Source organism: Tupaia chinensis, unplaced genomic scaffold, assembly GCF_000334495.1.
Source record: "Tupaia chinensis unplaced genomic scaffold, TupChi_1.0 Scaffold000287_1, whole genome shotgun sequence".
Classification (NCBI taxonomy): domain Eukaryota; kingdom Metazoa; phylum Chordata; class Mammalia; order Scandentia; family Tupaiidae; genus Tupaia; species Tupaia belangeri.
In genome coordinates, this window is record NW_006159771.1 from 998,479 (window position 1) to 1,010,334 (window position 11,856).

Sequence of the window (11,856 nt, forward strand, 5' to 3'; positions counted from 1 at the left end):
AAAAAAAAAAGAAAACGTTTAGATGTGGGGCCAGCAGGTGGCGTGGTGGTTAAGGTGTTGGATGCCCACAGGCCAACCGCAGTTTGAGTCCCATCTGGCAGCGTGAAAGTCACACTGGGTGCATGTGTGTGCGTGCCCGACATCCTAGAAGAAAGGAGAAGGGATTGCAGCGTGGCCATCCCCACTGCGGAGTGATTTCTCACTGTCTCTCTCTGGAAGGCACAGGTGCCCTATGGAAAAAACTAAAAAATATATATATATATAGAAATAAGGGACCAGTGGTTGGCATAATGGCTACTTCGCTGGACTCCCACGCAGTCGACCGAGGTTCGAGTCCCAGACCCGGTGGCTTAAACTCACACCGGGTGCATATACGTGCGTGCCCAAGATCCGGAGAGGAGAATGGAGGAGAAAGGATTGTGGCATGGCCATCCCCCCTGGGGGGGGGTGTGATTTCTCTCTTTCTGTCTCTCTGTCTCTGTCTTTCTGGCGAGCGCACACGCCCTATAGCAAAAACTTCTCCAAAAATAATAGAAATAAAAAAATAATAATTCTATACTTCAAGATGATCACAGTAGTCACCATCTCCCCTCCTGTTATTCTCTCTTTGTGTTTATTTCTTCCATGAGCGAGACAGAGAGAGAGAGAGAGAGAGGACCCCCGCAGTGTCCAGACACCATGTCCCCCACCAGGCTCCAGCCAGCCCTCGATCGTGGGCAAGTGCGTGCTCAGCATACTCAGGGAGGTCTGCAGACTTGAACCACGAGCCTTCCCCTGTGAGGGTGCCTGACGGAGCGTCACTGGCCACCCCATCACGTGTGTCACCTCCTCTGTTACCCTCTTGGTTCCTTTCCTTCTGTATTTAAAATCTTTGGCCATCTAGAATTCGCTTTGCTCTAAAGAAGAAGATAGAGATTCAGTTCTTGACTCTCACCCCACCCTCTTCCCAGATAGCTCAGCAATTCGACTAACATCATATAGCGATTTTTTCTCTCTCTTTTGTTAGAGAGAGAGATTTTTGCTATAGGGTGCATGCGCTTGCTGGGTAGAGAGATAGAAAGTGAGAAATCACCCCCTCCCTGGAGGGATGGCCATGCCGCAATCCCTTCTCCTCCACTGTCTCGGGATTTTGGGCACGCATGCACATGCACCCGGCGTGAGTTTAAGCCACTGGGTCCAGGACTCGAACCACAGTCGACTATGTGGGAGTCCAGCGACGTAACCATTACACCATCTGCTAGTCCCAACGTCATATACTGACTGAAGTATCTTATTTTCCAGGGGCAGCAGATCGTGCATAAGGCAGAGGATTCTCACATGGCCAATCACAGTTCTAGTCCCAGACTTGGTGGCTCGAAAACTCACGCCAGGCGCGTGTGTGTGCGTACCCAGAATCCCAGGAAGAGAAGGGAGGAGAAGGGATTGCAGCATGGCCATCCTCCCTGGGGGGTGATTTCTCATTTTCTGTCTCACCGTCTCTGTCTCTCTCTCTGGCCAGCACACATGGCCTAAGGCAAAAACCCTTTTTAAAAAGGAGCTGAGTGAGAAACTGGAGAAAACAGGGCACTACCTGACAGACCATGGTGTAGCCTGATTTTCTTGGACCTTTATTTGTTTATTTATTTATTTTGGAGAGGTTTTTGCTATAGGGCACGTGTGCTCGCCAGAAAGACAGAGAGACAGTGAGAAATCACCCCCCGGGGAGGTGGCCACACCGCAATCCCTTCTCCTCCATTCTCCTCTCGGGATCTTGGGCACGCACGCACATGCGCCCGGCGTGAGTTTAAGCCACCGGGTCCGGGACTCGAACCGCGGTCGACTACATAGGACTCCAGTGACATAGCCATGACACTAACTGCTGATCCCTCTTGGACCTTTATTTGAGAGTGGCTAGACAACGCATGGGCCTTACAACCAGTTCTCCCTGGGTAGAACCTGGAGTCCATGTTCCTCAAGGAGCCACGGCTCCCACCAACGATCTCCTGGCCTGAGGGGCTCGAGAGGCTTCTTCACCACCCGTGACCTCTTTTGCCCTCGTGGGCGTCTCCTTCCCCGACCTGTGCTCTCCGCCTTCCTGCAGATCGGGGCTAAGCACGGCGTGGTTTACCTGATCACCAAGTACGGCTACCTTCACGTGTACGACCTGGAGTCCGGCGTGTGCATCTACATGAACCGCATTAGCGCCGACCCCATCTTCGTGACGGCGCCCCACGAACCGACCTCCGGAATTATAGGTGTCAACAAGAAAGGGCAGGTACGTCATCTGGGGCTCGTTTCCCACCGGTCCCTCTCACTGGGGCCTGAGGATGAGCTTTCCCTCCTCCTCCAGGAGAGCCCCAGGGTGGCCAGCACCTGTTACCAACCGGCCCTGCTGCCCTCTCCACCCTGTCCCGCCTCCCCTCTGGGCAGTGCCACCCCTAACACAGGGCCCATCTGGAGGGGAGAGCGTGGCGTTTCCAGCGTGGAACAGGGGTGCTCATCCATGCTGTCAACATTTTTTTTCTTTCAGAGAGTTTTTTTCTTTTTTCTTTTTTTTAAAGAAAGACATTTTTGCTATAGGGCACGTGCACTCTCCGGAGAGACAGAGAGACAGAAAGCAAGAAATCAGCCCCCGGGGGGATGGTCACACTGCAATCCCTCCTCCTCCACTCTCCTCTCGGAATTTGGGGCATGCACGCTCACATGCCCAGAGTAAGTTTGTTTGTTTGTTTTTTAAGAATAATTTTAGGGACCAGCAGTTAGCATCATGGCTATGTCACTGGACTCCCATGTAGTCGACCATGGTTCGAGTCCTGGACCCAGTGGCTTAAACTCACGCTGGGCGCATGTGCGTGCGTGCCCAAGATCCCGAGAGGAGAATAGAGGAGAAGGGATTGTGGCGTGGTCATCCCCCCTGGGGGGTGATTTCTGACTTCCTGTCTCTCTGTCTCTCTCTGTCTTTCTGGCGAGTGCACGTGCCCTATAGCAAAAACATCTCTAAAAAAAAAAGAATAATTTTATTATTTCATTGTATTTATTTATTTATTTATTTTGTTTAGTTTGACCTGAGAGAGAAATTGGGGGAAAGTGAGAAAGCAAGCCACCAGGTCCAGGACTTGAACCATAGTCAACCATGCGGGAGTCTAGCACCTTAGCCACCACCCCTCCTGCCAGCCCCCCGATGTGAGTTTGAAGCCGCCAGGTCTGGGACTTAAACCGCAGTCTCCTACATGGGAGTCCAGCGACATAACCATTACGCCATCTGCTGGTCCCTCAGAGAGAGATTTTTGCTATAGAGTATGTGCGCTCACTGGAGAGACAGGCGGAGGGAAAGTAAGAAATCACCCCGCAGGTGGAATGGCCATGTCTCAATCCCTTCTCCTCCATTCTCTTCCCGGGATTTTGGGCACGCACGCACACGCACCTGGTGTGTTTGTCAAGTTGCCTGGTTGGGGACTCGAACCTCGGTTGGCTATGTGGGAGTCCAGTGATGTAACCACTATGCCACCTGGTTGCCCCTCATCGGACTCTTGAACCCATAGAACCTTGGTCGACCCAGCCCGAGATTTGAACCCATGATGTGCTGTGTACCTTCTAGCAGTGCAGTTCATTGTGCTGCTCTCTGCACCACCCAGACTGGGCCCGTCACCTCGTACTTGTTTAGGCCCTGCTGCATCCTTCCCTGTGGGGGCCACCCTCAGAGGCGCGCTCACCAGGCGCCTGGGCGCTTTGCTGAGTTCCGGCGGGGTGGCGGGGGCGTCAGGGCCGGCACGGTGGGCGCTCTGCCAGGCTGAGCTGTTTGGCCCTGCGGGACCTCGCAGGTGCTGTCGGTGTGCGTGGAGGAAGATAACATCGTACACTACGCAGCCAGCGTGCTCCAGAACCCTGACCTCGCTCTGCGTCTAGCCATGCGTAGTAACCTGCCCGGGGCAGAGGAGCTGTTTGCAAGAAAATTCCACACGCTGTTTGCCCAGGGGAGCTATGCTGAGGCTGCCAAGGTCGCCGCGTCCGCGCCCAAGGTATGAACATGGATACCGCTCGTGCACTCTGAAGTTTGTGTTTTGTTTTGTTTTTCTTAGTTTGTTGCTATAGGGCTGGAAAGACAGAAAGACAGAAAGTGAGAAATCACTCCCCAGGGGGATGGCCACGCCGCAATCCCTTCTCCTCCACTCTCCTCTCGGGATCTTGGGCATGCATGCACACGTGCCCGGTGTGAGTTTAAGCCACCGGGTCTGGGCCTTGAACCATGGTTGACTACATGGGGGTCCAGCGACACAGCCATGACGTCAACTGCTGGTCCCATATACTCATGTTTTTTGGCCTCTTACCTTCCGTTTCCTGTCTGTGTGCAGACGTACTTCATACCCAACGTCTTAGCTTAGGTACCATTTGCATCGTTTGTTTGTTTGTTTTAACATTTATTTATTTATTCATCTATTTACTTGTGATTTCCGAACTGCCAGTTTCGGGACTTGAACCACTATCAGCCACGTGGGAGTCCGGCACCTCAACCACCGCACCGTGCACCTCCAGCCCCCCGTTTTGCATTTTGGTTACTTAGATTTTATTTTTTAAGAATTATTTTATTGAACTTTTATTTATTTATTTATTTATTTTAATTTGACCAGAGAGGGACAGAGAGAGAGAGAGAGGCAGAGAGGGAAAATGAGAAAGCAAGCTGCCAGGGCCAGGACTCGAACGGGGGTCAGCCCTGTGGGAGTCTAGCACGCTTAACCACACCCCTTGCCGGCCCCCCTTGGTGACTTAGAATTTTGCTGTTGCTTTCTAGTGATCAAATATATAAGAACACAGTAATCGTGTGCTTGAACTGCCCAATTTTTTTTTTAATTTGGAGAGGTTTTTGTTATAGGGCACGTGAACTCATCAGAAAGACAGACAGAGAGACAGAAAGCGAGAAATCACCCCCCCAGCGGGGATGGCCACGCCACAATCCCTTCTCCTCCATTCTCCTCTCGGGACTTTGGGCACACACGCACACGCGCCCGGCGTGAGTTTCAAGCCTCTGGAGCCAGGACGTGGTTGCAGTCAGCCTATGGGAGTGCAGAGCCTGAACCGCCACGCCACCTGCTGGCCACGGCGTGGAATTTCTATTGGTGTTGGCTTTGGTATAAGCGAGCTGAATGAAGGGACGCCCTGTGCTGGGGCCCAACCACCTGCGTTTCCGTTGACGACAGGGCATCCTGCGCACCAGCGACACGGTTCGGAAGTTCCAGAGCATTCCCGCACAGCCCGGGCAGGCTTCTCCTCTGCTGCAGTACTTCGGAATCCTGCTTGACCAGGGCCAGCTCAATAAACTCGAATCCTTAGAACTGTGCCGTCCGGTCCTCCAGCAGGGCCGCAAGCAGCTCTTGGAAAAGTGGCTGAAAGAAGATAAGGTAGGACCCTGTGGGAGGGCAAGCCCCGGCCCCCCGGTCCCCCATCCTAACCCTGCCTGCTCTCCCGGGGCCGCTTCGGAAGATCGCGGCGATCTGGTCAGGACTGCCGACCCCACCCTCGCCCTGAGTGTCTACCTTCGGGCAAACGTGCCCAGCAAAGTTGTCCAGTGTTTTGCAGAAACGGGCCAATTTCAGAAAATTCTACTCTATGCCAAAAAGGTAAGGCCTGCTAAACCGCCAGCACCTGGCCGGTAGCGCGTGTGTGGTTGAGTGGGTGCAGGGCCCTCCTGGATCGGCCTCGGCCTAGGAGCCGTCAGCACTGCTGTTCGCATCTGCCCCTCACTGACCGTGGCTGTCCGTTCTTCTCTTCGGCGTTTCATTACCCTGCCCTGCTTTCTGACGGGCCTCTCACCTCCTTTCCACTTGGGAGCACTCCGACAACTTTCTCTTCTGTCTTCTTTCTTCCCATCCCCCTTAGCACTTTTTTGTTTTTAAGAGAGATTTTTGCAGGACCTGCAGTTAGCGTCATGGCTATGTCGCTGGACTCCCATGTAGCTGACCGCAGTTCAAGCTCCGGATCCAGTGTCTTAAACTCACGCCGGGCGCGTGTGCGTGCGTGCCCAAGATCCCGAGAGGAGAATGGAGGAGAAGGGATTGCGGTGTGGCCATCCCCCCGGGGGGTGATTTCTCGCTTTCTGTCTCTCTCTATCGTTCTGGCAAGCGCATGTGCCCTATGGAAAAATATATATATATATATTATATATTTTTTTTACTATAAAGTACATGCGCTCGCCAGAGACACAGGAAGTGAGAAATCATGCCACCATCCCTTCTCTACTCTCTCCCCAAGATCTTGGGCATGCACCACATGCTCCCAGCGTAGGTTTGTAACTCACCGGGTCTAGGACTTGAACTGTGATCAACTACGTGGGAGTCCAGCGACAAAACCACTACGCCATCTGCTGGTCCTGGCCCCTGGCTGTGTTCATCCGGTGTCTAGGCGGGGCTTCCCAATCTGGTCCCTGCGTGCCCCCTGGTGGCCAGGCTGGCACACTGCTCCAGGACCTCCCTAGTGGTTGGGGCTGTCGGTATAGCTCACCGCCCTTCACGGGACCAACAGCTTTAATCGGACATTGTGTTAGAACGCAGGTGTACAGAGGACTTCAAGGAGTTTGTGGGAAAATAGAATTCAAGTGCAAGTTTGTTTGGGTGGAAAAACTTTTTGAAATCCGTGCATGGTGTTCTCATAGCACGCATCTTCTAGGGAATTTCTGAAGACCCCTTGTATACACACACCAATGTCGCTGCTTATTATTTTATTGTTATTATTATTATTATTATTTTGGAGAGGTTTTCGTTATAGGGTGCGCGTGCTCGCCAGACAGACAGAGAGCGACAGAGAGACAGAAAGCGAGAAATCACCCCCCAGGGGGGATGGATGGTCACGCCGCAATCCCTTCTCCTCCATTCTCTTCTCGGGATCTTGGGCACGCATGCACATGCGCCCGACGTGAGTTTAAGTCACTGGGTCCGGGACTCGAACTGCGGTCAGCTACATGGGAGTCCAGCGACATAGCCATTACACCAACTGCTGGTCCCAAGCCGTCAGGTCTTGAAAACTCTGCATTTGGCCACGTGGGAGTCCAGCGCCTTAACCACCTCGCCACCTGCCGGCCCCCTGGTCGTTTCTTTATAAACCCCGAGTTTGAAGCAAAGGCTGGGGACTTCTTTTCTAACGCCCACGGTTCTGTTCTCCGTTTGCTTTCCCGGTTGGTGTCCCCCTGCTCCTAGGTCGGGTACACCCCAGACTGGATCTCTCTGCTGAGGGGCGTGATGAGGGTCAGCCCAGAGCAGGGTGTGCAGTTCGCGCAGATGCTGGTGCAGGACGAGGAGCCGCTGGCCGGCGTCAGCCAGGTGAGCCAGGCCGGGGGCAGCTCTGCGCGCCCACCGGGAAGAGTCCCCGCGTCCTTCCTCTGCGAACGCGTCTGTCTGCGGGTAATCTCCAAGCGGTTCAAAATGGAACGTGCAGGGGGAGCCTGTCCTCCAGTCTTGATGACTTGCACACTTGATGTGTCTCTGTTTCCAAGCATTTTAGAGGGCGTGTGTGCCACGTGTCTCTTTCTTTGCGCGGTGATCGGTGGTCGGTGGGGGGACGCCGTTTTCCAATCAGAGCCCTCTAAGCCTCACCCCATTTTCCAATTACTGCTTTACTCTTTTGTTGTTTGTTTAATTCATTCATTTCTTCCATAAGAGAGGGAGACTGGGGGTGGGGGGCGGGAGAGAGAGAGACGGGCACCCCCGACCGAGGTCAGGATGCTGCAACCCAACTGAGCCAGCCAGCTGGGATTGCGACGTGGCCGTGTCCCTGCGGGGTGACTTCTCTCTTTCTGTCTCTGTCTCTCTCCGGCGAGCGCATGCACCTTATAGCAAAAATCTCTCTCTTAAAAAAAAAAAAAAAAAGATTGCCTGGATTTATGCAGATGGCACAAGCGGTTATGTCCCTTGACTCCCATAGGGCCAACGGCAGTTCCAGTCCCAGACCTGGCACCTTAAAAATCATGCTGGGGGAAAAAAAAAAAAAGAAAAGAAAAGAAAAGAAAATCACGCCTGTCGCGTGTGTATGCATGCCCAAGATCCCGGGAGGAGAAGGGATTGCGGTGTGGCCATCCCATCTCCCGAGGGGCCGATCTCTCACTTTTCCTCTCGCTGTCTCTGTCTCCTTCTCTCTCTGGTGAGCCCACACACCATAAGGCAAAAAACCCTCTAAAACACAGAATCCACGTTAGCTGGCGAGTGAGAAGCAGGTGGTGTGATTTCACACATCCCTACTAATAACTAATGGCTACGAATAACCTGAATTTTGATGACACAGAGAAATATAAAAGAAGTAACTGTTGAATTTCTAAGTGAGATTGTATTTCATTAACTTTTTTTTTTTTTTTTTTTTTTTTTTAGGGACTTTTCCTATAATGCATGTGCTCTCACCAGAGAGATAGAAAGTGAGAAATTACCCCCCCAGGGGGGATGGCCACGCCGTAATCCCTTCACCTCCATTCTCCTCTCGGGATCTTAGGCATGCACGCACACGTGTCCGGCGTGAGTTTAAGCCACCGTGTCCGGGACTCGAACCGCAGTCGACCACATGGAAGTTCAGCGACATAGCCAGTACGCTAACTGCTGGTCCCTAGGAACTATTTCGATAGGAAAATTAAATGCTGTTTCCGTCCAGTGAGCGCGTGCTCGGATCCGTTTCAGATTGTCGACGTTTTCATGGAGAACAGCTTAATTCAGCAGTGTACCTCCTTCTTACTGGACACCTTGAAGAATAACCGCCCAGCCGAGGGGCCCCTCCAGACCCGGCTGCTGGAGATGAACCTGATGCACGCTCCCCAGGCAAGTGGCGTTTCTCAGCTGGCACCAGGGTGGACATGCGGGCTGCACCGTGCTCACAGTGGGTGTTTATCTTTGCACTCCGATGCCATTCTCCGTGACCTTCCCACATGGTTTCTCTAGGGGTCATCGATTCAGGGCATTCATGGGAGCAGTTACAATTGGGGCATCATTTCTTCCTCTCTCTCTCTCTCTCTCTTTTTTTTTTTTTAAGAAAGGTTGCAATAGGGTGTGGGCGCTCGCTGGAGAGAGGCAGAGAGACAGAAAGTTAGAAATCACCCCCCCCCACGGGAGGCAGCCATGCCGTAATTCCTTATCCTCTGTTCTCCTCCCGGGATCTTGGGCACACATGCACATGCGCCCGGCGTGAGTTTTAAGCCACCGGGTTGAGGACTTGAACCACAGTCGACTACATGGGAACCTAGCAATGTAACCATTACTCCATCTGCTGGTCTTGGGGTTTTTGGGTTTTTTTGTTTATTTGTTTGTTTTATTTTTGAGATTTTTTTTTTGGCTATAGAGCACACCTGAGACACCAAGAAAGACAAAAAGAGAGAAAGAGAAATCACCCCCACCACTCCCCCAGGGAGGATGGCCATGCCACAATCCCTTCTCCATTCTCTCGGGATTTGGGGCACACACACACGCAAGCACCCAGCGTTTTTGGGTTTTTTTGTTTATTTGTTTGTTTTATTTTTGAGATTTTTTTTTTGGCTATAGAGCACACCTGAGACACCAAGAAAGACAAAAAGAGAGAAAGAGAAATCACCCCCACCACTCCCCCAGGGAGGATGGCCATGCCACAATCCCTTCTCCATTCTCTCGGGATTTGGGGCACACACACACGCAAGCACCCAGCGTGAGTTTCAAGGCACCAGGTCCAGGACTTGAACCGCGGTCGGCTATGGGGCAGTCTAGCTCCTATACCATTATGCCACCTGCCTGCACCTATTCATGGATTTTCAAAAGCAACCCCCGACTCTTAATTCTGCCTTTAACCTTACGGAGAAATCTCCTAAATAGAAATAGGATTTGTGTGTGTTTGTGTGTGGCGGGGGGTTGTTTTTTGTTTGTAGGTTTTTGTCATAGCACGTGTACTCACCAGAAAGTGACAGAGAGAGGGAAAGTGAGAAGTCACCCCCCAGCGGGGAGGGCCACACTGCAATCCCTTCTCTCCCATTCTTCTCTCAAAAATGGGCACGCACGCACACACACCTGGTGTGATTTTCAAGCCACCAGGTCTGGGACTCGCACCGTGGCCGGCCATGTGGGACTCCAGCGTCCCAGCCCCGACACCACCTGCTGGCCTGTAGGATTTATTATTTTCAGGTCTAGTTCTAACTGTTACCATGTCTTTTTTTCTTTCTTTTTTTTTTTTTTTTTTTTGGAGGGGTTTTTTGGTTTGTTTGTGTTTTTTTGTTTTTTTGGTTTTTTTTGCTATAGGGCGTGTGAGCGCACCAGAAAGACAGAGAGAGACAGAGAGATAGAAAGCGAGAAATCATCCCCCTGGGGGATGGCCACGCTGCAATCCCTTCTCCTCCATTCTCCTCTCAGGATCTTGGGCACACACGCACACGCGCCCGGCGTGAGTTTTAAGCCAACTGGGTGTGGGACTTGAACCACAGTCGACTACATGGGAGTCCCGTGATATAGCCATTACGCTAACTGCTGGTCCCATTGTTACCACGTCTGAGGGTGGGGTTCAGCTTGTGTGAGAGGCTCTGGACCAGGAGGGCAGGCTCTGCCCGGACCTGCTGGCTCTGCCGCAGTGCAGCCTGGATGTGGAGGGCTGTGAGCCGGGCCCTACCCCCCGGGGACACCCTGAGCAGCTGCCCTTGCCAAGTTAAGGGCCTCGGCCTCGGCGGGCTCCCTGCTCAGCTCCCCGTATCGTAGGTGGCCGACGCCATCCTGGCCAACCAGATGTTCACTCACTACGACCGGGCCCACGTGGCCCAGCTGTGCGAGAAGGCGGGCCTCCTGCAGAGGGCGCTGGAGCACTACACCGACCTGTACGACATCAAGAGGGCCGTGGTCCACACGCACCTCCTCAACCCCGAGGTACGGCGCACGCCTGGGGCTCTCCCGCCGGTCTCCCCTGCGTCCACCCCCTGGTGACGCGGGCCCGTCACCCCTCTAACCTGCCACACTGTCGAAGGCAGTTCTGACCGAGCGCACGCAGACCTCACCGCTCAGCAGCGCGGCCGGGCAGCATCCCCGTGTCCCCAGCCCACCTCTGCTCACTCCAACGGCAGGGGTAGGCGCCTCTCAGCCCTGACAGCCCAGCGGGCGGCCTGAAACCATCAGCAAAAGCCGAAATAGCGGTCGTGTCCCGGTTAAAGAACAGGATTTTGGAGGGTCTTTTTTGTTTTGTTTTTCTCTAGAGAGAGATTTTTTGCTCTAGGGCACGTGCGCTCACCCAAAAGACAGAGACAGAAAGCGAGAAATCATTCCCCGGGGAGGATGGCCACGCCGCAATCCCTTTTCCTCCGTTCTCCTCTCAAATTTAGGGCAAGCACGCACGTACATCCGGTGTGATTTTCAACCCCTCTGGTCTGGGACTTGAATCACGGTCTACTGTGTGGGAGCCCAGCGCCTTAACCACCACGCCACCTGCCGGCTCTCAGGATAGGGGTTAGTGTTCACGAGGCGCATGTCAGGATGTACAGTGCAGGCCAGGTCTTCGCCCGGGGGAGCTGCCCCTCCCGCTGTTTGTCCTGATGGGGGTTGCTTCTCAGCCCTTGTGCACTGGGGTTCAAGGACCCCCCCTCAGGGCTGGGAGGAGGGACGCAGGCATCTCCAGCAGCCAGCAGGTGGCAGACCGGGCCCCGTTGGGGACACTTCCTCGTCCGTTCCCAGTGGCTCGTCAGTTTCTTCGGCTCCCTGTCGGTGGAGGCCTCCATGGAGTGCCTGCGTGCCATGCTGTGTGCCAACCTCCGACAGAACCTGCAGCTGTGTGTGCAGGTGGCCTCCAAGTACCATGAGCAACTGGGCACGCAGCCCCTGGTGGAGCTCTTCGAGTCCTTCCGGAGTTACGAAGGTAAACGCGCAGCTGCTGGCCAGCCCTGCGGCACCGCGCCCCCTTGCCCCACGG

General features: G+C 53.7%; 1 protein-coding gene across 1 annotated transcript in view; it reads left to right on the forward strand.

The window, feature by feature from the left end:
- CLTCL1 (clathrin heavy chain like 1) overlaps nt 1-11,856 on the forward strand; it is a 104,299-nt gene that overhangs the window by 37,637 nt on the left and 54,806 nt on the right. Inside the window, exons 6-12 of the mRNA XM_006150425.1 lie at nt 2,081-2,254; nt 3,801-3,998; nt 5,175-5,594; nt 7,167-7,289; nt 8,631-8,768; nt 10,659-10,823; nt 11,622-11,802. Coding sequence (XP_006150487.1) covers nt 2,081-2,254; nt 3,801-3,998; nt 5,175-5,594; nt 7,167-7,289; nt 8,631-8,768; nt 10,659-10,823; nt 11,622-11,802 — 1,399 coding nt within the window. The remainder of the gene's footprint in view (nt 1-2,080; nt 2,255-3,800; nt 3,999-5,174; nt 5,595-7,166; nt 7,290-8,630; nt 8,769-10,658; nt 10,824-11,621; nt 11,803-11,856) is intronic.